Source organism: Hemitrygon akajei, chromosome 2 (genome assembly GCF_048418815.1).
Source record: "Hemitrygon akajei chromosome 2, sHemAka1.3, whole genome shotgun sequence".
In the NCBI taxonomy this organism is placed as follows: Eukaryota; Metazoa; Chordata; class Chondrichthyes; order Myliobatiformes; family Dasyatidae; genus Hemitrygon; species Hemitrygon akajei.
The window spans coordinates 41,028,541-41,052,560 of NC_133125.1; the positions used below are offsets into that span (position 1 = coordinate 41,028,541).

Sequence of the window (24,020 nt, forward strand, 5' to 3'; positions counted from 1 at the left end):
TCTTTTTGATTGAATTGATTGAAGCAGCAGGGGAACATATGGCAGTTCACTGAGAATCCCTTCCATTCAATACTGCTGCTCGGTAACGGATTCTGGCATTGTCACGTTCTGAGCTTGAAAGCTCACACACTTACACATGTAGTATGTGAATGTGCATATGCACAACCCCCACATACATGATTTTGTGTGTGTGTGTGTGTGTGTGTGTGTGTGTGCAAGACTGACATAGATGGAGGGAGGGAGAGAGAGAGAGAGAGAGAGAAAGAGAGAGAGTTGCTAATTAGAACCTGAAAGGAAATCTGAGATGAATGGATTATATTTATTGGAATTAAATGCAGTCATTTTAATCTACTAATTTGTTCATCTTCTTCCAGTATCTGTCAGCAGTTGCTTCGCTCAATCGGATGCACATGGAAACAAATTACTTTTGAAATTGGTCTTTAAGGTCATTCTCAATAATAAACTGGGTTATATTTATTTAGGAAGAATGAGAATCCATTTATTTATTCAGCTGGGACTAAATGGGGATTTAATAACATACCCAAAATATTGAAGCAATTTCTCATTACATATAGGGAGTCAAACACTAAGTGCCTTGACATGATGTAGGTTAAAACTAAATATAATCCCAGAAAATAAATAAAAAAACATAGTGTGTATCTTAAGGCCCCATTAAACAAACAGTATTTATTTATTGTGCTGCATAAACTGAAGGGAGAAATAGAGGTTTCGTTTTTATGGAGATTTTGTTTCGGGTTATTCCAGCTATACTAGATAACACATTCTGTGGTCACCAACAAAATTTGCCAGAGTCACAGCCCTTGATGAAGGCCAATCATATTTTGTGACAACTGTGGCTGTTCAAGAGATTCCCTTGCACCCAGCAAAAGAAATATCACTGAACAGCCTGAGAAGCCAATCCAGTTGGCTTAGATTTTCCTTAACATGCCAGCAGTTCCTGGTGGAATTGTTAGTATATCACTATAAATCTGGCAGAAGTTTTAGAATAACCATGCAAACATGCACAAAAGTGGAAAACCCAAACTTTGTGAGAGGTCTCTACCATAATCATTCCAATTGCAATTCCACCTATAGAGTTCAACAGTGAAATGCCAACCTCTTGACAGTTCTCAGTAGTTGGGCCATAGAGTCTGTATCAGGTTAAATTTGCCACAGGTCAGAGAATCCACTCATCTCCCAGGACGTGGCAATGAGGGCAAGAGCTATATTTTATGTACTTTGCAGTTTTTTAGTTACATGTACTTAATGGTTTTAAATCCTTTCTAACATGGGTATGTGTTTTAATGACATAGAACAACATAGCAATTTTTTGTTGAATATTGGAAGTGTGTGTATGTCAGCCGCTCACCAGTATTCAAAGGCTTTGACAGTTTACAGTTGGGAAATCTGAGGCATAACTGAGCTGTCAACACATTCCTGTGGGTGTGGCTTGCTAATTATAGCCAGAAAGGCTTGGAGATGAGGCTGAATCCAATTATGTCGGCAAAATTGCAGCTAAAAGATTTGGTTCAGGTAACTTCAGCTTCCTTCCACAGAATTACTTCCATTCGAGAATTTCCATGGACAGCAAACCAAGACAGAATTGTTAGCTGATATTTTAAGCATTTTAATTGTGAAAAGGGGTTGAAACATGAGAACAAGGAAGAAGTAAAAACATTAAAAATCAACAGTTAAAAACATAAAAGCAATTAAAATCTCCTGACAGAGAAATCATCATCGGCCACCATTTCTAAACATGCATGAACGATCAGTTAATCTCACCTCCACACACTGGCACAATTTCAGTCAGAGGAAGTAATTGTCCAAAGGAGAGCAGATACTGTAATTGTACATATGTTTAGTGCCAGATGAATTTAGTCCTTATTAAAAATTGAAAGTATTTATCTTAATAGGAACCTACTTGTAAAAGCAGTGTCCAGGGCAAGACAAGGTGCTAAGTGATGAATATGTTTCTTTATACCATTAAAATCTTATTTATATTACATGTGGAGAAAGCTAAATATTTTCAGAATATTTTGCAGCAAGATCAGTTCATGGAAAGCTGCAATGGTTGACAATTCACTGATCGCTTTTGATTACTGTAGGAATTTTGGGGAAGGCACGATGAATCACTGGCATCAATTAATGGAATTCCCAATTAAAGCTGGGGATTAAAGTCTGGAGTCCAAAGATGCTGCAACTTCACCTTGTAATCGCAGCAAATAGTGATAATTTCCCCATCATCACAAGCATAAAACTTTTGCCTTTTGGTACGAAGGTAAATGCACAATATTGCTTCACTGCCTCATTGATTTAATTTTCCCTGTGTGTGCACTCAGTGCATTAACAGTAGGGGTGGAGGAGAAAACTTCCTTTATTTTAATTCATTTAGCTTCAAAGTGATGGGGAAATGATGAGACGTAAGGACCAACATTTTGTGAAATTTGTAGCTAATTTTAAAAGAAAGTAGGTAAATTTGCACTAGCTATTTCATGACACAAATGAGACCTAAGAAATGAAGAAATGCATTGGGTATAAAATTACAACATTGACATAAAAGTACAACATTGTTTGGACGCAGAAAGAGTGGATACTAAAAATGGAACAGGATTAAATTTCTGTTGGGATATTTGTATATTAAAATACTTAATCTGTTCCACAAAGTGACAGTCAAATGACTCCAGTGGTCTGTGTTATATGTAGTTTTATCTAATTTCCTAATGTTATAACACCTCTCTTTGTTGTATGCCCTCCAATTAAGGTACTGGAATCAACAACTTGTCTATACGTGAATATATTAGAAGACATTTTCCAAGGAATTCAAATTGATTATAGCAATATTAATAGTAATGTTCTTATTTTAACAGTTGTTCGAAATATCAAACGGCACAATATTGTACTGAAGAGGGAGTTGGGTGAAGGCGCCTTTGGGAAAGTTTTTCTAGCTGAATGTTATAACCTTTGCCCAGAAGAAGATAAGACCCTGGTGGCAGTGAAGGTATATCATTATAGAATTTCAATTATTAATTTATGTTTTAGTCTGCAGCTCCTAGTGATAAATGCTTGTCTATCTTTCAGCCTTAGTTGTCTTGTAGGTTAGTCCGTATAGGACTAATGCAATGTCAAAAGATCATGATACATGATCTCGCCCTTGGTTTAAAAGTATGGCCCGGTTTCATAATAGCTCTGCAAAACCAACCAGAGACAATATAGGAATCTGATAATAGAGTGATGGAAGCCCAGTCAATTCTATTGAGTTGACTGCTTCTTATGTGAAGATTTATCTATAGAATGGAAATTGAAAACCTGCCCACTTACTTGCTATATTCCTGTTCACTGTGTGCATTTTGTTGTACACAGTACTAAATTAATAATTCACCACCAAGCATCAATTTTAATTTGACCTACAATTGTAATGTCTTTGGTTGTTTCCAACACAAATTACTTGCCCTAAGGCACTTCTGACTTTATACCAAAGTACATCTGAATTGCTTTAGGAACCCTTCTTATAAAGATACCTTATAATATTTTTATGTAAATTTCTGTGTGATATGCAAATACATTTTTGCAGCAAACTAAATTATTGATAGAACCGGAATCTCTTGTGGTGCACCATATGGTGACAATATAATGTTGGAGATGTACTGCAGACTGTCAACAGTATTCCTCACTGAAACAAAGAGAGGCATTAGGGATTATCTTGATGTAGGGACTCATGCAGTGTGATCTATCCATTTGTGATATCGCTTTTGAAACTAAGTTTTAAAACTGATGCTTTAAAAATAAGGCAATAGGATGTCTGGTGTAAACAAAACATACTGTATATTGGCACTGTAATAAGCTATGAAACAAACCAGATGTGGATCGATAATTATTCCTGAAAAATTTTATGACTCCATTGGCAGTAACCTTGTCAGAGTCAGAAAGTTGTACATCGGGCTTCATGCTTTGATTTGAGCACGTGCTCTAGGCTGCTGGAGGAGTTGCTCATCATATGAAGTGTTATATTAGCATTCTGTAAGCCCAAAACAGAGCTGGACTTCCCCAGAAGTTAAACATGCTATAGTAATATCTGAAGGAAAGCAAGGAGTTCTACCTACTCTTATTAACTCAACAGTTATTATTCATTAATTGGTTCTACATCCCATTAATGCTTAAGGAATATTGTTTGCAAGTCAACCAACAGACTGATAAACGGCCAGTTGTTGGTGAAATGTTTCTGAAGTTTGTAGTAATGCTTATCTCTAATCATCCATTTCAATGTTCTCTGGTACTTATCTTGTATATTGTTTGTGGTTGATGTTAAGAAATATATTGTAATTCAAGGATTAATTTTAAGATACCAACACGTCAAGACAGTAGTCATTAAAGACAAGTTCGCTCATAGCTTTAAAAGTGCTGACGGTCAGCTATTATAATATTCCTGCACAATAATGATGTGTTTTATTTGTGTGTTAAATATAATTGAGTTCATTCATATTGACTAGTTCTCCGTCCTGATAGTCATCAGTGGCAAACTATTCCTTTTTATCATTTTCCTGTTATGATGAACTAAATAAACATAAAAGAGAAGGTAAATAAAACCATGTATTCTCTCATGTGGAATGAGATCTGTAGCACTCAAAGAACCACTGGAGCTATCGTGTATACCAAGAGTTAAGATATATCTGACCTCCTAGTTAAAACTGTAAAACAAAGTTGACGAATGTTTCTGTATGTCAAGCAGCTATTAGTGCTGAATTCAGAAGAATGCATCTTTCATTTGATTGACTTCAGCTGCATCCTGTCAGCATGTTACTTTAAATACAAAAACAGATCGCAAAGCTCATTGTAGTAAACCCTGCCATTATTTCAAATAACACAGACCTTGAAAGAAGCCAGTGACAATGCACGAAAGGACTTCCATCGTGAAGCAGAACTCTTGACCAACTTGCAGCATGAGCATATCGTGACATTCTACGGTGTATGCGTGGAGGGTGACCCACTCATTATGGTATTCGAGTACATGAAGCACGGAGACCTCAACAAATTTCTCAGGTTGGTTTGGAACACTGCAAGACATTTTGCACTGTTATTGTTATTACCATTGTCAGATTAGCATTTTTACTGATCTAAAATTAATCCCATCAGGTATAGCGGTATACTAGATACAAGCATACAAATAAGCAGCTGGGTAAGGCCAGTGATCCCCTCAAGCCTGTTTACCATTAATAAGATAATGGCTGATCTGAGATTCAAGATCTATTCTCCAGTCCCGCAAATTCGCAAAATATTTCTTCCCTTTGCTTATAAAGAATCTGTCAATCTTAGAACCACTCCTTCCACAGTTGCAAGAAAGAAGAGAGTTGCAAAGGTTCATGACTTTCTTTCTGAGGGACAATAACAATTTGTCTTCAATTGGCACTCATTTTTAGTGATGTGCTTCAAAAAGCTTGTGGGATTATTGCACAACAATTTGTAATTCCAGCCAAAATAATATTTACAAGGAAGGTTAATTCAATTATTTTTCATGTTTCCTTATGGCATAAAAGGATTCCATCTGGCCCACTAAGTCTATACCAGTTGCTTTCCTTGCTTATTGCTCTGAATGTAACGTGTTCCTCTCATGCCAAATTTCACTATTAAATTCTACTTTTTCTGATAACTAATATGAAACCTAAAGGGTGAAATTGGTCTTTAGTGATAGTGAATCGATGTCCTATTGGATTTAATAACTAGTTCTCATTTCTACTGAAGAATGGTAAGGCAAGTTGCTAATTCATCACTGTCCATTTTTGAGTCATTATCAGCAATAAAATTATTCCCTTGGTTTCTATCATCATAATCAATACACTGATATCTAATCCCTGTTGGTGTAAAAAGTGCTATTTGTTGGAGTTTGATTAAAAGCTAGATTGTTAAAACTGAACTTACAAAAGGGATTATTCTATTTCCTAACTCAGATAATTTTCACCAAAAATAGTTGGGGGTGGCCCAAAGGAATGTCTCAAAATGTAAAATATGGCAGTACTGGCGAGACGATGTTCCCATAGACAGAGAGATTAGGGGAACACTCTCGATCCTCCTTTTGAAAAAAATGCTATTGAAAAATCATTGTGTTTTTGCAATGGTTGAAGAATTCTATTGAGCAGGCCCAGTTTGTTTCTGTCTAATTTCTGCAAGAGGGCATGAACCAGGAACTAGAACACATTAAAGGGCAAAATATCAAACCAGACATCTCGCAGACATATTTATTGCTCTGATTACTGATTGTCCGTATCAAGTGTTTTGCACTTGTTTTACACCTGTAAATAGGAAGAATCAAATCTGATTTCTAACCCAGCAAATAACTATTTTAATTATACTAACAAAAGTAATTTCAATGAAATAGACAAAAGTATCACATCACTTTTAATCTGCATCTTGAGATTTCTCAGAAAAAATCCCATGGGGATGAATAAAGTATCTATCTATCTATCTATCTACTTTCTCATAAAACAAAGCAGCCACTTGCACTTATAATTAGTAAAATGTATTGTAATCCAAGTTATGAGTCTACAAATGAACAAAATGTATTTAATAGAAGCTAATAATTTCAATATATCAAAATGTTTTTTAAAAACAATGCATAACTATGTCACTGAATGTGTACATTCAGTTAGAAAGTTCTAAAAGACCACCATTATGTAGTATTTAAAAATCAAAGTTAAATTACAATTGGATTCCAGGGACCTACAGGTCTGGTCTGAAACTACATCAGCCACAGTCCACGCTTGTATTGCGTGTAGTACAACATTTGTTAAGCATTTTCTGTTCCTATGCTGAATAAAGTGTTGCATCATAATTTTAAAATCCAGTTAATTGAAGCTATAACCCAAGCCAATTGGTGTCTTGAAATAATATTTAACTGAAACTTTGGTAAGTTTTAATAAGTTTGAGCGCAGTTTCTTAAACTTCAAAAAATGTAAATCTAAAGAATTTAAAATCGAGACCAGCACACACAGAATTCTGGAGGAATTCAGCACCTCAGGCAGCATCTATGGAGAGGAAAAAGATCTATCAGACCAAGTCCCTTAATCAGGACTGGAAAGGAAGGGGGAAGAAGCCAGAATAGGAAAGACTGCTATTGTCCAGTAGCACTTAATGTGATGAATTGCTTTGAAAGGTTGGAGATTCGACATACAACTCCTGCCTAAGAAGCAACTGGGATCCACTCCAATTTGCCTCCTGTCACAACAGGTCAAAAGCAGCCATTTTATTGGCTCTTCATTGGACCCTGGGCTATCTGGACAGTGAAGATACATACATCAGGATTCTCTTAATTCTTTTCTTCTCTTTTTCCAATATTTTTATTAAATTTCATATACACAAATACAGAATTCATAAGCATATTTATTATAAATCAAAATAAGATAGCACAAAATGCACTATATATACATTCGTATATAAATCACACTAATACAATCATGGTATCCCATTTTGATGATTAATCAAATAAAATAAATTGAATGATGAAATACAATAGTATGGTTAATTATATTATTTTTAAAAAGTCTACACCCCCTACCAAGACAAAGCTGGTTGGTAAAGAAACAAGAGGAAAAAAAAGAGTATTTACCATATAGTATTTTATAATAATAGCCCAGATCTATATTTTAATAACAGTTCAAAGATTTTTAAAATAGTTCAGAAAGGGTCCCCATAAGGATGCTCTTAATTGACTACAGCTAGGCATTTAGTACTATCATTTACTCAAAACTAAACAATAAGCTTCAAGACCTAGGCTTCAAAAACTCCTGCAACTGGATCCTCAATTTCCTAATTTGCAGACCCAGTCAGTTGAGATTGGCAAACATTTCCTCTACATTCTTTCTCACCAGAGGTGCATGCTTCGCCCCCTGTTTTGTTCTTATGACTGTGAGGCTAAGCACAGCTCCAATGCAATATTAAGTTTACTGATGACACCACTACCATTGGCCAAAACAAAACAAAACACAACAGCATATAGGAGGAAGATTGACCTCAGTGGTTGGAAAGATGTTGGAGTCAATTTTCCTTAAGGGAAAATCTTGCCTGATGAACCTGTTGTTCTGCTGAGATGATGTTGGGACTGCTTCTATTTATGCTGTATATCAGTGATTTAGATGATGGAACAGATGGTTTTGTTGCCAAGTTTGCAGATAATATGAAGATTGGTGGAGGGGCAGGTAGTGTTGAGGAAACAAGTAGGCTGCAGAAGGATTTAGACATATTAGGAGAATAGGCAAGAGAATGGCAAATGAAATACAATGTTGGAAAATGCATGGTCATGCCCTTTGGTAGAAGAAATAAATGTGCAGACTATTTTCTAAATGGGGAGAAAATCCAAAAATCTGAGAAGCAAAGGGACTTGGGAGTCCTTGTGCAGAACACTCTAAAGGTCAACTTGCAGGTAGAGTTGGTGGTGAGGAAGGCAAATGCAATGTTAGCATTCATTTCATGAGATCTAGAATACAAGAGCACAGATGAGATCCTGAGGCTTTATAAGGCACTGGTGAGGCCTCATCTTGAGTATTGTGAACAGTTTTGGGTTCCTCATCCCAGAAAAGATGTGCTGTCATTGGAGAGGGTTCAGAGGAGGTTCACAAGGATGATTCCAGGAATGGCAGGGCTATTATATGAGGAATATTTGATGGCTCTGGGTCTATACTTGTTGGAATTTAGAAGAGTGAAGGGTGTTCTGATTGAATCCTTTCGAATGTTGAAAGGCCTAGACAGAGTGGATGTGGAAAGGGTATTTCCCTTTGTTGGGAGTTTAGGACAAGAGGGCACAGCCTCAGGATAGAGTGGCATCCACTTAAAACAGAAGATGTGGAGAAATTTCTTTAGCTGGGGGGATGAATTTGTGGAATGTTTTACCACAGGCAGCTCTGGAGTCCAGGTTGTTGGGTGTATTTAAGGCAGAGCTTGATAGGTTCTTGATTGGATACAGCATCAAAGGTTATGGGGAGAAGGCCGGGGAATGGGGCTGAGGAGGGGAGAAAGGATCCACCATAATTGAATGGAAGAGCAGACTCAATGGGCCAAATGGCTGAATTCTGCTCCTATGTCTTATGGTCTTATGATTAAAAATCTGGCTGAATGATGTCACAACAAAAATCTCTCACTCAATGTCAGCAAAACCAAAGCGCTGATCATTGATTTCAGAAAGAGGAAACTCGAGGTCCATGAGACAGTTCTCATCGTCAGCAACTTTAAATACCTCAGTTATCATTTCAAAGGATCTGTCCTAGGTCCAGCATGTAAATGCTAATATGAAGAAAACATGGCAATGTCTCCACTTACTTTCTTAGAAGTTTGTGAAGATTCAGTATGTCATCTAGAACTTTGACAAACTTCAATAGATGTATAGTGGAGTGTTTATTGACTGTCTCCATCACAGCTTAGAATGGAAACACTAGTGCCCTTGAACAGAAAAGCCCACACTAAGAAGTGGATATGGCCCAGTCCATCATGAATAAAGCCCTCCCCACCATTGAGCATCTACACGAAGCATTGTCGCAGAAAAGTACCATCCAAGCCATGCTTTCTTCTTGCCCCTGCCATCAGGAAGAAGATACAGGAGCCTCAGGACCCACACCACCAGGTTCAGGAACAGTTATTACCTTTCAACCAATAGGCTCTTGAAGCAGAGGTGATAACTTCATGATAACATCATGGAATTGTTCCCAAAACCTACGGACTCACTTTCAAGGACTCTTCCTTTCATGTTCGTGTTATCTATCTATTATTTCTTTTTTTCTGAAGTGAGAAGCTGGGAGGTGTAGGTGGAAGAGGTAAAGAGCTGAAGACGAAAGAATCTGATCAGAGAAGACAGTGGACCAGGGGGTGAAGGGAAGGAGGACGCAGACTAGAGAGAGGTGATAGGCCTATGGGTAGATGGAAAGGGGTAAGAGGGGAGCCAGAATGGGGAATGAGAAAAGGGAGAAGGGAGAGGAGGAAACAATTACAGAAATTTGGATATATCAATGATCATACTATCGGGTTGGACCCCACTCAGATCACGTTCAAGATGTTGCTCCTCCAGCCTGTGAGAGGTTGTGAAGGAACCCATGGACTGACATGTTGAAACAAGAATAAGGTGTAGAGTTGAAATGGATGGCCTCTGGGAAAACCTGCCTTTTGTGGTGGACGGAGCAAGCGTGCTTCATGAAGTTGTCTCCATTCTTAATTAGGTCTCCTCGATGTAGAGGAGGCCATAAAGGGAGCAGTGGATACCCTGATAGACTTAATGTTAATGTTACAATGTTTTGGGTATCCTTAGAATTTGAATATTATTATGTAAATACAATGGGAACCAGATGAGGTTTAAGATGAGCAATGGTAATGTGAAAACATTGAGGGAAGACTGCGATGAGGTTATTTCTTTTGGATCAAAAACCTGAGTCAAGATTTAATTAAAGTGTAGAAAACTAGAGCCAATAAACAGAATGATATATTTCCCTTAACAGGATTAAAGTAACCAAGGGATATAGATTTAAAGAAAAACTGCAAATTCTGGAAATCTGAAATTAAATAAAACAGAAATTGAGGAAGCATCTGTGAAAAAAGAAACAGTAAACATTTATTGCTTCCCTTTATATGTATGTTTATTGACTACAGAGTGTTTTCTGATTTTATGATGGGACTTGATCTTGGTAGAAGAATTAGTGGAGAGTTGAGCTGAGAGTTGTTTCATTCCATAAAACAAGTGGGAAGGATTGGAAATTTATTCCCTGAAAGCATTGTAGAAGCAGAGAACCTCATCATATTTATAAAAGACCTGGACAACTATAGCCTCTGTGCTGGAGGAACTCAAAACACACAAAATGCTGGAGGAACTCAGCAGGCCAGGCAGCATCTATGGAAAGAAGTACAGTCAACGTTTCAGGCTGAAACCCTTTAGCAGGACTGATAGCCACTGTGGCCATGAACAAAGAGCTGGGAAGTTGAATTTGGTGGGCATGGGCACTCTCAATGGATTGAATGACTTTTTTCAAATTTAAAAAATTTTTATATCTATGTTATCGATAATTTTTAGCAAGCTCTTTCATATCCTCAGCACTGAAACGTAAAATGGGAAGACCATTTTTATTAGGCTTTATTTAAACCTTGAAAAAAATTGTTTCCTTGGAATTTTGCACCTATCATGTCTCTGAGGGCTTCTGTTGGTCAGAGTTGGCCATGGATATTGTGTCCTAGCTATCTAGATGATCAAGCTTGGGCAGTACAACATGGAGAACAAGCAGTTGTCCATGTAGCAAGCTCCCCCTCTCCATGCATCTGATGAACCCAAAGGAATGGCAGAGACCAGTACAACTTGGTACCAGCAGCATTGCAGGGGCTGCCAGTCAGCATTGAACTTGATGTAGGGACTTATTGAGGGACTCCAGCTCTAGATTTTTCCCTTGGGTTTACTCCTGAGGCTTTCCCCATGTGTGGGTTTAGCCACAAGGCAGTGGAGATTTGAGGTCAGAGTTTTCCTTCTCTTAGATGAGCCGCCAACCATGGCTGACGAGCCCCATCTGCCCCATCATGTCTCCAATTCATAGGAAAATGCTGGATATGAGTTGGATGCTATTTTCAACAGATGTTGCTCATCAGTATTAAAATATGTTTCTTGACAATGACATGATGTGAGCCAGTAGTTTCCAATGAACCAGTTTGCTCTTCATCTGTTCTGAGTCAATCAGGGGCAAAAGAGTTGACTGTCACAAAAGCATTGCACAGATTCTTGAAGGCTCAAACCTTCAGATTAAGAGAGAGGCTAGGTTTGTAATGCATTGTATTTAACATTCAAGGAGAGACTTAATTAAGGATTTTGACTTTTTTTTTGCTCTACCAGTCAGTAGGTTTTAGTGTGAGTTGTGGTTGGGCTGTTGAGGCAATAAGAGAAGACAGGAAATATTTCTTCATGCCAAATAGTAGAAGCACAGAATTCAGATCTACTGAAAGCAGCTGGCAATTGTAAATATGAGATTAACTACCAAAGATCTATTATTGTCATCAAAGATATTCTTTTGAAGATATAGGTGGAGGAAATTAAATGGGAAAATGGGCATCACGGAAGCAGCAGCCTTTGCAATAGTCCATTCACTAGTTCAGTCTCCTGAATTTTCCAGGCAAACTCCAGGATGGGAGCACATCAGTAACAAGACTGATAGCTTAAGGCATATATTAGGGTCAAAACAGCAAAAGGCAGTGCAAATTTGCATGTGAAAATTAGTCTGAAGTTGATAAAGGTGACACAGTGTAGGAGTGCAGATATTTTAAAGAGTCATCGATTTATGGGCTATGGAGTAATAAACAATCAAGATTGAGGAATAATTTGAAAACAAGAATAATGTTAAAAGAACTGATTATTGGGAAACAGTATAAGAGAGTAAGCAGAGAGATGACTAGTTAATTGTAAAATGTGCACAGCAGAACGATGATTGATAAAATTTCTGATGTAGAGCAAAGAGATCAACTAAGAGTGAATAGAAATCATCATGTCTTTGAGTAGCAAAATTTACCGGTAGATGAACTGAGGCTGGGACAGAGTCAGAGGTGGGCACAAGTGATGTGGGGCTCACAAATCATCCTGGTTAAAACACAAGTTTAGTTTCCTATAGCTACCTTGGAGATCAATAGATCCAGTGGCTGGTGAATAGATTTGTCCAGCGGTTTGAAGACAATGATTATGGCTTTCCTGGTGTTTAGTTGGAAGGAAATTTCTTCCTGCAGTACTGGACATCAGACAAGCTGTCCATCAATTTATAAACAATGGAAGGGTGAGGAAAGGTGCTGAGAAGTGAAGAAACTGTGATTTTAATATATATACAATAACAGAGCAGGTTCAATGAGCTAACTGATATTCAGTTGTGTAACATTAACAGTGACTGTCATAACCTAGTTGGGCATTTTATAAAATACCGGATTCAGTGGATATAGAAATAATATTTTGCCCTTGATAATAGCTATGAGGCTGGAATTGAACCGGGGTGAGAGGATCCAGGATATTGGATGTCAGGTTTCCTGGTAAACCTGGCAGATATCAGAGAGATAAGTGGAGGAGTGCTAAAATATGGAGAATGTTGGACACTGGAAACTACTAAAAAAGGTTCTGGATTCAGGAGAGGACAATTTTTGAGAAAGGTTCTACTGAAGGGATGAGATCAAATATCAGGGGATGATTCAATGTTTGGAGGGAATATGTCATTTGGAGGGGCTTATTAGGAGGACAGTGGACAGGGTAATGAGGGTGGATATCAGGATGGAAATGGATTACACAGCATGTTCTATTCCTGGAGAGTATAGAATATTGCGAAAGAATGGATATTGGAGAGAAGATCGAGAAGTGGATGCAAAGACTCGGATATTGTAGATTTTTTACTGTAGGATGATGAATTGTTCAGTCTGATTGTGAGGTAGCTTGCAGGTAAAACTCAAAGGACATGGAGTGTTGAGGTGGGAAATTGTGAAGAGCTCCCACTCCTTCTGGCATTCAAGCTGTTCTGGTAAAAGATCTTCCATTTATCTGTCCTTCCTCTGAGCAACCTCCTAGTTTTCTAAGACCCAGGAAACACAACCAGGCAGGCTAATAATTTACGTTGAGACAAAATATGGTTTTTGACTCTAGGACTCTAAGAAATTGAAAAAATAATAGTGTTCTTTGTGGCCTAGTGACATCTTGTTTATAAAGCCAAAGGAATACTGAAGCAAAATATTCATTAAGGACCTCCCTTAGATGGAGTCAGAGGAAGTGGGGAAAATCCTCAATGATCCTTCAGTATTCACCAGAGAGTGGGACCTTGACGAATATGAGGACAGCATTAACCAGGCTGAGATGCTGAAACATATCAATAATAAAAAGTGGATTACTAGAATTCTTGAAAAACATTGGGATAGGTAAGTCCCGGGGCTGGACAGGATATATCCCCATTTATTATGGGAGTCAAAGGAAGAGATTGCTGTGCCTTTGGTGATGATCTTCATGTCCACACTGGGGACAGGAGTAGTACCAGATATTCAAGGATGACAAATGTAATTCCTTTGTTCAAGAAAGGTAATCGAGATAATCCTGGGAATTATAGACCAATGTGTATTAGGTCAAAGTGGGCAAACTACTGGAGGGGATTCTTAGAGACAATACGTATGAACACCTGGAGAAGCTTAGTCTGATTAGGAATAGTGAGCATGATTTTGTGAGGAGCAGATTGTGCGTCATGATCCTGGGTGAGTTCTTTGAGGAAGAGACAAAACGCATGGATGAAGGGAGAGCAATGGATGTGGTTTATATGGATTTTAGTAAGGTGTTTGATTATATTCCTCATGGTAGGCTCATTTAGAAAATCAGGAGGCACAGGATCCAGGGAAACTTGGCTGTGTGGATTCAGAATTCACTTGCCCACAGAAGGCAGAGGCCAGTAGTTGATGGAATATATTCTACCTGATGGTCTGATACAAGTGACATTCAGCAAATATCTGCTCTGCAACCCCTGCTCTTTGTAATTTCTTTTATAAATAACTTGGGTGAGGAAGTCAGTAAATTTGCAGATGACAATAAAGTTTGTGGTGTTGTGGATAGTGTAGAAGGTTGTCATAGGTTACAACAGGACATTGACAGGACGCAGAGCTAGGCTGAGATGTGCCGGATGGAGTTCTATCTGGAAAATTGTGAAGCGATACACTTTTTAAGTTTGAACTTGAAAGCAGATTACAGTGTTAAAGAGAGGATGCCCAGCAGTGTAGAGGAACAGGCAGATCTTGGTGTCCACATCCGTAGAACCCTCGACGTTGTCACACAAATTGATAGGGTGGTTAAGAGGGTGCATGCTGTGTTGGCCTTCTTTAGTTGGAAGATTGAGTTCAAGAGCCACGAGCCACTAGATTACACTTGGAATATTGTGTTTGGTTTTGGTTGCCTCATCATACAAAGCACATGGAAGCTTCAGAAGGATGCAGAGAAGATTTAGCAGGATTCTGCCTAGTTTGGAGAAGATGTCTTATGAGGAAAGATTGAGCAAGCTGGGGGTTTTCCTTTGGAGTGAAGGAGGATAAGAGGCAACTTGATAGAGATGTATAAGATGATAAGAGACATAGAGAGAGTAGTCAGCCAAAGACTTTTTCACAGGGCAGAAATGGCTAATATGAGGAGGCCTAACTTTAAGGTGATAGGAGGAAAGTATAGGGACAATATCAGAGGTGAATTTTTTTACACGGAGTTTGGTAGGTGCCTGGAATGTCTTCCTAACAGTGGTAATAGACATAGATAATTAGGAACATTCATGAGAGTCTTAGATAGGCACATGGATAAAAGAAAAAATGGATGGTTATGTGGGAGGGAAGGGTTAGATTGATCCTGAAGTAGATTAGAAGGTCGGCACAACATCATGGAACACATGACTTGTACTGTGCTGACTTTTCTATGTTGTATGTTTATTTAGTGAGATACAGCCTTTCCAGTTCTTCGAACCGTGCCACCCAGCAATCCCCTGACTTAATCCTAGCCTAATCACATGCTCTAAGTCTAAAGGTTAGGTAGCAAAGATGCCATTTGACTAGCTTTACTGTTGTTTGCTGATAGGATGTAATTAATAGAGCTTTTTTGACTTAGTAGCTGTGAATGGCCAGAACAATCCTGACCATGACGCTGCCTATGGTACTAGCACAACCTCTAGCACCAATGCTGATGCTGAAACTGGCATCGGAACTGGAGGTGTCAACCACATTGGTATTGATTCAGGCTTTTAGAAGCATGCAGGTCATTAGACACAATTTGCTGCAGAGAGAATGAAATATAGGAAAGCAAGTCAGAAAATCAGCCTTATCAACCAAGTCTACCCAGTAAAGCTATACAGCACTGTACATTGTATACATTTATACTATAAGCTGAAGATTGCCTTCGTGGAAATCATTTATTTGTTTGCTTGGTTTACTGTGAAACTGGTACCAAGCTATGATTCAGTGTATTTCCAGAGAACTGAAGAAAAATACAAGATGAAAGAATGGATCGCCAGAGAATGTTACTTCATACAGTAGATAAAGGGTAAATTGTATTGACACCAAAAAAAGTAAGATGCACAAAGCGGTCAGAAGAATGACTGACTTCACAGAAATAGAACATGTAACAGATGGGTTTACTATTTCATCTTTTTCCTTTGTTGCTTGTTCTTTTGGTTGTTACTCTTTAGCTCCACCCTAGTCTATGGGGATTAGTACACCCTAGCCAAATTTGAATCCATTCCCAATTGAAGTAGAAGAAGCAACTCTTTGAGGCAGCTGTAAACTCTGTATAGCTGACAGCTTCTTTACGAGGCTTTCCCTTATCTTGGTTGCAGATTCTCCTCAAATTCATCTAATTTCACTGATGCTAATTGAAGAAATATTTAACAAGTGTCGTAGTTTCTTGTCAATGTTACTTCTTATTCATCTGATATTAATTTGTATTACAGTTTCCAAAACAATGAATTGCGTTTAGATGTTGCAGACACAGCTGATAGTTTGTGCATGACTAAACCTCACTCAAGTCATCAAAATAATCTGCCTAAATAACATTGGTTAAGGATAATTATTAGACAAGATATTAGGATAACTTCCATACCCTTCTTTGGATAGTGCCCTCAGAGTTTATTGACCCTTCAGAATTGAAGGCCATATAGAGCTTCAGTTTAGAATTCCGCCCCCCCCCCCAAAAAAAGGCTCTCATTTAGCATTTTGGTTTTGCTTAGAGTTGTTTACTTTTAGCTATCAGACTTTACATTTATCCTCAAGTTGATAGTAAAAGATCTGTTCTGCATCATGGAGCCAGTGCAAGAAACAAAAGAATTCTAAGTAATTTTCCCATGAGCATAGATATGAAGAAACTACCTGGTGAGTCAAAGGCACTTTATGTGTGATTCTATTCCTCACTTAAGAAAGAAAAAGATTGGCCAGAAATCATTAATGCTAAGTAAAATATGCAGAAAATGGTACAAGGCAGATATTTCCGAAGTAACTGCTCATCCTCTGTTTCATTCATCTATCATTTGAAATTTCATACTATCTACCGAGCTATGTACAAAAACTTGATGCTTACTTCTTGGCATCATCCATTTTGTAAATAAAATAGTATTCATCTACATATTTACTTCTCATTCTCAAAGTGAACTTGAAGTGTTCAATCAATCGTATGTAATCCCAAATTTTCAAATCAGGAATTCTTGTGTTAGCACATCACAAAGCTGCATTTCAAATTGTCAGGATTAAGTAGGAAATTTTAATTATTATATTGCAATTACAATTAATTTCAATTACTGTATTTCCAAAAAGACAGTATTTTCTATGACTTTAACCATACTGTAGGGTGAATTCCTGTCTTGAAGAATCAACAGAAAAAAGTTACATAGATATGAGGGAAGGTGGTATATTGTTGAGCAAAAGAATATAGGTTAACAATTTTGTTTAAAGGTTACCATCCATCCTACATGTTACTTCATAAATACTAATTTAGCTTTCTTGGACCTCTAGGTCCCATGGACCTGATGCTGTGTTCCTTAGTGATGGCCAGTGCAACAGAATGGCAGAGTTGACCCAGTCACGGATGCTACATATTGCCATGCAGATAGCTGCAGGGATGGTGTACCTTGCATCACAACACTTTGTTCACCGTGACTTGGCTACTAGGAATTGCCTGGTGGGGGAAAACTTGCTGGTGAAGATCGGAGATTTTGGCATGTCTCGGGATGTGTACAGCACAGACTACTATAGGGTAAGTGAAAATTGTCATTCAACTACAATAGTTTAATTATTCTTTGATCTGTGAAATTATATCAACAGTGTAAATGGATTATTTAACAGGCGATATTCCAGCACAGTGAATCACTACTGTAATTCCTCAACTCTTCTCGGACTTCCAGCAGGGTACATGTGTCGGTTTTAAACAATGAATTATAATTACAACAGTAATTCATTAGCATCATTCTTACAGTAGTAAGAACAGTGTATATAATATGTTATGAAGACCAGAACATGGAGATAGGTTGCCAAGCTAGCATAGTGGCTAGCGTGATGCTATTACAGCTCTTGGCGTTCCGGAGTTTGAAGTTCAATTCCAGTGCCATTCTGTAAGGAGTCTCTGTACATCCTCCCCAAAGAATACATGGGTTTTCCTTGGGTGCTCCAGCTTCCTCCCACAGTCCAAAGATGTACTGGGTAGGTTAATTGGTCATTGTAAATTGCCCCGTGATTAGGTTAGGATTAATCAGGTTTGTCGGGGATTGCTGGGGCAATGTCGCTCGAAGGGCTTCAAGGGCCTATTCCACACTGTATCGCTAAATAAATGAATCATTTAAATCTAGTGCCAGGCCATTCAGAGGTGCCATTGGGAAGCTCTACTATACACAGAGGTTTGTGGAGATCGGGAATTCTCAATATATTTTTGACAAAAGCTTAACAGAAATAAATGTACAAGTATTGTAGAACCACACAAGAGGTAGCTGTGATACATTTCAGTTTGATTTTCTCTTGTCTGTTCACATAGCAGAACATTCATTTTAACTAACAATGTTCAAGTTCTTACCATGCTGGAGCTTGTTATACAAGCCAAAGGTGAATGCTGCACGAGTGCCTATGGTAGCTTGCGTGACTTCACCACACCCGGCCTGAAATAACTGATAGGACTTCTATGAATTAATTCCTTGCTGTAATTTCTCCAAATCAGTGAAAGATAGCCAATCTGACTTTTTTGGATGGAAATTCAGAACTGTTTTTCTAGATCACAGTTCATAGCTACTATAAAATTTTAGGTAAATATATCTATTAACCTGTCAGACAATTCAAAATTCAACCAGATATATATCTTGTTTAATGTAGAGTGCATTGAAATACTCAAGCGGCATCCTTAATGTTCACTTGAGTTATTTTCAAATTCCAAGTTGAAGTTCAAAATAAAATTTATTACCAGAGTGCATACATGTCACAAAAACAACCTTGAGATTCTTTACTCTGCAGGCATACTCAGCAAATCTATAGATCAGTAACTGTAAACAGGATCCACGAACAACAAATTGTGCAAACGCAGATATAAATAGCATTAAATAACAAGAGCATGAAATAAAAAGAGTAGGAATCCCTGAAGAGAGACCATCAGTTATGGGAACTCCAGCAATAGAATGAGTGTAGCTAACCCCTTTTGTTCAAGAGCCTGATGGTTGAGGGATAGTGTTGGGCTTGAAATTCTGCCCTGTGTTCTTTTAGGAAGAGAGACAACTAACACCGGAATATAGCAAAACGTGGCTTTATTGCAGAATTCGTAACTGGCACAGCGAATCCACGGAGTCGCTGGAGAAGGCGTTCTGGCTTCCCCTTACAATCTGCTCTTATTTATACCCCTTTTCCCCCCAGCACAACCCCCCGTTACATATTAGGTAATATCGGGCACTTGTGTCCATCTTATTGGCCCGCAGCCATATGCTCACGAGTTACCTGTTTCTTTTGTTTACTGAATCGCGTGACACTAGTAGTTTCGATGTAGCGGGGTCCCCAGTTTCGCTCCCCCTCCCTCGCATTCCAGCCTCCTAACTATGTGTGTTACGTGAGCCACTCCTGACCTGTAATGGCAGTCCCGAATTAACCCCAACACTCCCTCCCTTGGCCTCCCAGAGGCCACATCCCCACATCCCTTACAATCTTTTCCGCGGCTGCCGGGATCAGGCAGAGGTGAGCGTCCCCCGGCACTCTTTGGCGTGTCCTCCCTATTTGCTTATCCTGATTTGTCCGACCTAGGGTCACAAAATATGGGTAGGGGTTCCCTAAACATCCGCAATTTTTACAAGTAGCATGCAACATTTCAGAAAACTTATTCAATAACAAATTCACAATCCCCCCCTTGCCATGGTCCATTTCAGTCCGTGTCCTCCCATAGCGCGTCCGCTTTCCGGGAGGGCCGTGTCCTCCCCTTCCACCGGGAACAAGGGTGCCTGGTACGCCGGTGGAGGTCCATTCTTTCCAGTCAAGGCTCGATCTATAGTCCGGATGACTAGGGTCCTAATACAGGGTATGCAACAACAACCACACGTGATAAAGATAGCAATTGAAATAGACAGTCCTAGAGCCGACTGTCCCAGAAACGCTCCCCACTTGCCAGAGGTCTTATTTAGCCAGTAGAAAATGATGCCAGTTATTGTCCCCCTCCCTTCTTACCTTTTAATGCCCTGTTGGAGACCTCGGCGACAGGGTATGGACCATGCCACCGTTTTCCGTTCCAGGTGAGCTTCCCTGGGCCTCGGAGGAACACTTCCACTCCTACCTTGATGGTGTCCGACCCCTGCGGCTGCTCACTGTTAGTTTATTGAACTCGCACAGTTATCAATTTTACCATATTTCTAAAAACTCTCATATACTCTGTTACTCAACACACAAATGTCTGAGTTTCGGTAACTCGAAATTGAAGTGCTCCATGGCTCCCTAGTACACAGAGAGGATCAAATATGGGACGGTCGCCTTTCAAAACCTGACCTTCGCGTGGGAGATTTCTCCTCTTAACAACCAGTCTAAGGTAGGCGCCGTCAGTATCCCCGTGCACTAAGGTGTACCGCGGAACACTTTCTCTTCTCCTCCTCACTCCTGAGACTTTTATGCCCATCGTGGGCGGCGGGTACCCTCACTCAGAAGACTTTTCCACGGGCGGAGGATCTTCCTAAAAACAGATAAGAGTTAGTACTTACCAGTCACGATTCTGCACCGGGAATGATCTCTCCCAGGGTAATTTGGGGTTGGTGAGGGTCCGTCAGCAGACAAGATCTAACTCAGTGATTTGACTATCTAGTGGAAGTCTTAGATATAACAGGCACTTCCTGACCTTAGTCGAGCTTGCGGCCGCAAGTTGTCTGCTGTCGGACCCGCCAGCCTATGTTGTCTCTCCCTCCCCACGTCGGGGTCACCAAATGTTGGGCTTGAAATTCTGCCCTGTGTTCTTTTAGGAAGAGAGACAACTAACACCGGAATATAGCAAAACGTGGCTTTATTGCAGAATTCGTAACTGGCACAGCGAATCCACGGAGTCGCTGGAGAAGGCGTTCTGGCTTCCCCTTACAATCTGCTCTTATTTATACCCCTTTTCCCCCCAGCACAACCCCCCGTTACATATTAGGTAATATCGGGCACTTGTGTCCATCTTATTGGCCCGCAGCCATATGCTCACGAGTTACCTGTTTCTTTTGTTTACTGAATCGCGTGACACTAGTAGTTTCGATGTAGCGGGGTCCCCAGTTTCGCTCCCCCTCCCTCGCATTCCAGCCTCCTAACTATGTGTGTTACGTGAGCCACTCCTGACCTGTAATGGCAGTCCCGAATTAACCCCAACACTAGTAACAGTTCTTGAACCTGGTGCTGCAAGTCCTGAAGCCCTTGTACCTTTTACCTAATGGCAGTAGTGAGAAAAGAGTGTGGCCTGGGTGGTGAGGATCGGGTGATGGATTGGATTGGATGATGGATGATGGATGCTGCTTTTCTATGGCAACGTTTCACGTGGATGTGCCCAATGGTTGGGATGGCTTTATCTGTGATGTACTGGGCTGACTCTACTACCCTTTGTAGGATTTTCTGCTCAAAGGCATTTGTGTTCCCTTACCAGGCCATAATGTAGTCAGTCAATACACTTTCCACTACACATCGATAGAAGTTTGTCAAGGTTTTTGATGATATGCCGAATCTCCACAGACTGAGGAAGATGAGGTGCTGCTGTGCTTTTTTTGCAATTACATTTTTATGATGTGCCCTCTGAGATTGTGACACCCAGGAATTTAAAGTTACTGACCCTTTTCACCTCTGATGATTACTGGCTCATGAACCTCTGGTTACCCTCTCCTGAAATCTACAATCAGCACCTTGGCCTTGTTGACATTGAGTGAGAGGTTGTTGTTATGACACCACTCAGCCAAATTTTCAATCTCCCTCCTGTAGGCTGATTCATTACCATCTTTGATATGGCCCATAAATTAAAGTGGCTGCTGCATTCAATTCCTCATTTTTCTAGTTTAGCGGGAGTCTTCCCATATAGAATAAAAAAATACAAATACTCTTCTCTCTTTACCCAAAAGATGACTGTTCTGGGAGTTAGTTTCTGCACTTTGCTGGTCGTGTGAGATAACCAAACCTAGCATTGCAAATAAAAAATGCTACCAGTGCTGGAAATCTGAAATAGAAACAGAAAAGTGCTGGATAAACCCAAGAAATTCTGCGGAAGCTGGAAATCCAGAGCAACACACAAAAAAAAAATGCAGGAGGAACTCAGCAAGTCAGGCAGCATCTGTGGAGCAGAATAAAGAGTTGATGTTTCAGCCTGAGACTCTTCATCAGGACTGGAAAGGAAAGGGGAAGCCAGATAAGAAGGTGTGGTGAGAGTATAGAGTACAAGCTGGCAGCTGATAGGTGAAACCAGGTGAAGTGGAAGGTAGGTGGGTGGAGGAGGGGTGTGAATTGAAAAGATGGAAGTAATGGGCGGAAGAGGTAAAGAGATGAAGAAGAAGGAATCTGATAGGGGAGTATAGAGGACTACGGGAAAAAGGGAAGGAGAAAAGGAAACAGATAGAATTGGTAGGCAGATAAGAAGAAGAGATGACTTTGGAAGTTCAAGATTTAAACAAAACTAAGACTAGGTGGGAGGATGACCTTGGTATGAATCTGGCTGAGGAATATTGGACAAAAGCATTGAATAGGGTTCATTCCTCGTCGTCATGTGCTTGACTGGAGCTCATACAATTTAAAGTTTTACACAGGGTAGATTTAAGTAAAGCCAGGTTTGCTGACATATATCACAGGACAGACGTTGGCTGTGACAGGTGTTCCTTCTCTCCGGCTGGATTAGTGCCTGCATTTTGGTCTTGCCCTCGGCTTGATGGCTATTGGGCACTGGTTTTTAAAATTATCAGTGAGGATTTGGGGGTGACACTAAGACCTTGCCCACTTATAGCTGTATTTGGTGTGGCGGATGATGCTTTGGGTTTAAATGCAAACCAGTCGGATATCATTCCATTTACATTGCTTTTGGCCTGTAGGAGAATCTTGCTGGTCTGGAAATCTGCCACTCCCCCATCTGCTGCTACTTGGTTAGAGGACATAATGTTTTTTCTGAAATTAGAAAAGATTAAATTCACTTTGAGGGGTCTGTGAAAAAGTTCTATTCGAAATGAGGACCTTTCTTGTCATATTTTGGAAGTCTTAAGGAATTACCTACTAGTTGAGGGCATCTGATTGTACTTGGGAAGTTGCCTCTCTTTTAACACTCATCGGGTTTACCTCACAGGGTGGCTGATGAATTGTAATATGAGTATATTCTGGATCATCTGACATGTTGTGAATGTGTGTGGGCTTTCATCTTGAAGTAATGTGGGGTTATGGCTGTGAAATGTCCTTACTTGTAGTTGTGAATTGTTGTATTGTAAATACATTAGCTGCCATGGTATGTTCGGGGAGGGAGGGTGAGGGGAGGTTTGTTTAGGGGTAAGATATAAAAGCAAAATGGAGAAAAATGTAATGCATTATGTATTCTGTATTGTGTCATTCCTTCAATAAAAATATATTTTAGAAAAAGAGAGAAGGGGAGGGGAGAAATGATCAGAAATTAGAGAAATCAATGTCCATGCCATCAAGTTGGAGACTACCCAGATGGAACATGTGATGTTGCTCCTTCAATCTGATGGTCACCTCATCATGGTCATAGATGAGGCCATGGACTGGCATGTCAGAATAGGAATGGTAAGCAGAATTAGAATGGTCAAAATCCCATATTTTGCAGTGGATGGAGTGAAGGTGTTTGATGAAGTTGTCCACCCAATAAACGCCCTGTCTCCCCAATCTAGAGAAGGCTGCACCAGGAGCACTGGATAAAGTAGATGGCCCCAACAGAAAAGTGCTGGAAATTAGGTGGAATCTAGGCAGAGAGAACAAGAGTTAACACTTCAACTTGATGTTCAACCAGTTTCAACATTACTCATTTCAACTAATACATAAAAAATAATTAAACAGATTGAAAAGAAAGATAAAAATTGAAAGCAGAATGA

The 24,020-nt window shown here is 39.5% G+C and overlaps 1 protein-coding gene and 1 long non-coding RNA gene across 3 annotated transcripts in view; one reads left to right on the forward strand and one right to left on the reverse strand.

Annotated features, from left to right (window-relative positions):
• Nucleotides 1-24,020, forward strand: part of ntrk2a (neurotrophic tyrosine kinase, receptor, type 2a) — a 240,500-nt gene that overhangs the window by 176,141 nt on the left and 40,339 nt on the right. For both annotated transcript variants that reach the window (XM_073070915.1, XM_073070924.1), the window contains 3 exons: nt 2,868-2,998; nt 4,865-5,037; nt 17,488-17,728. In XM_073070915.1, the coding sequence (XP_072927016.1) occupies nt 2,868-2,998; nt 4,865-5,037; nt 17,488-17,728 (545 nt within the window). The remainder of the gene's footprint in view (nt 1-2,867; nt 2,999-4,864; nt 5,038-17,487; nt 17,729-24,020) is intronic.
• Nucleotides 19,240-21,319, reverse strand: LOC140741128 (uncharacterized). Its single transcript, XR_012102010.1, has 2 exons — nt 20,161-21,319; nt 19,240-20,004 (listed from the first exon to the last, which is right to left on the reverse strand). It is a non-coding gene; the product is annotated as an uncharacterized lncRNA (long non-coding RNA).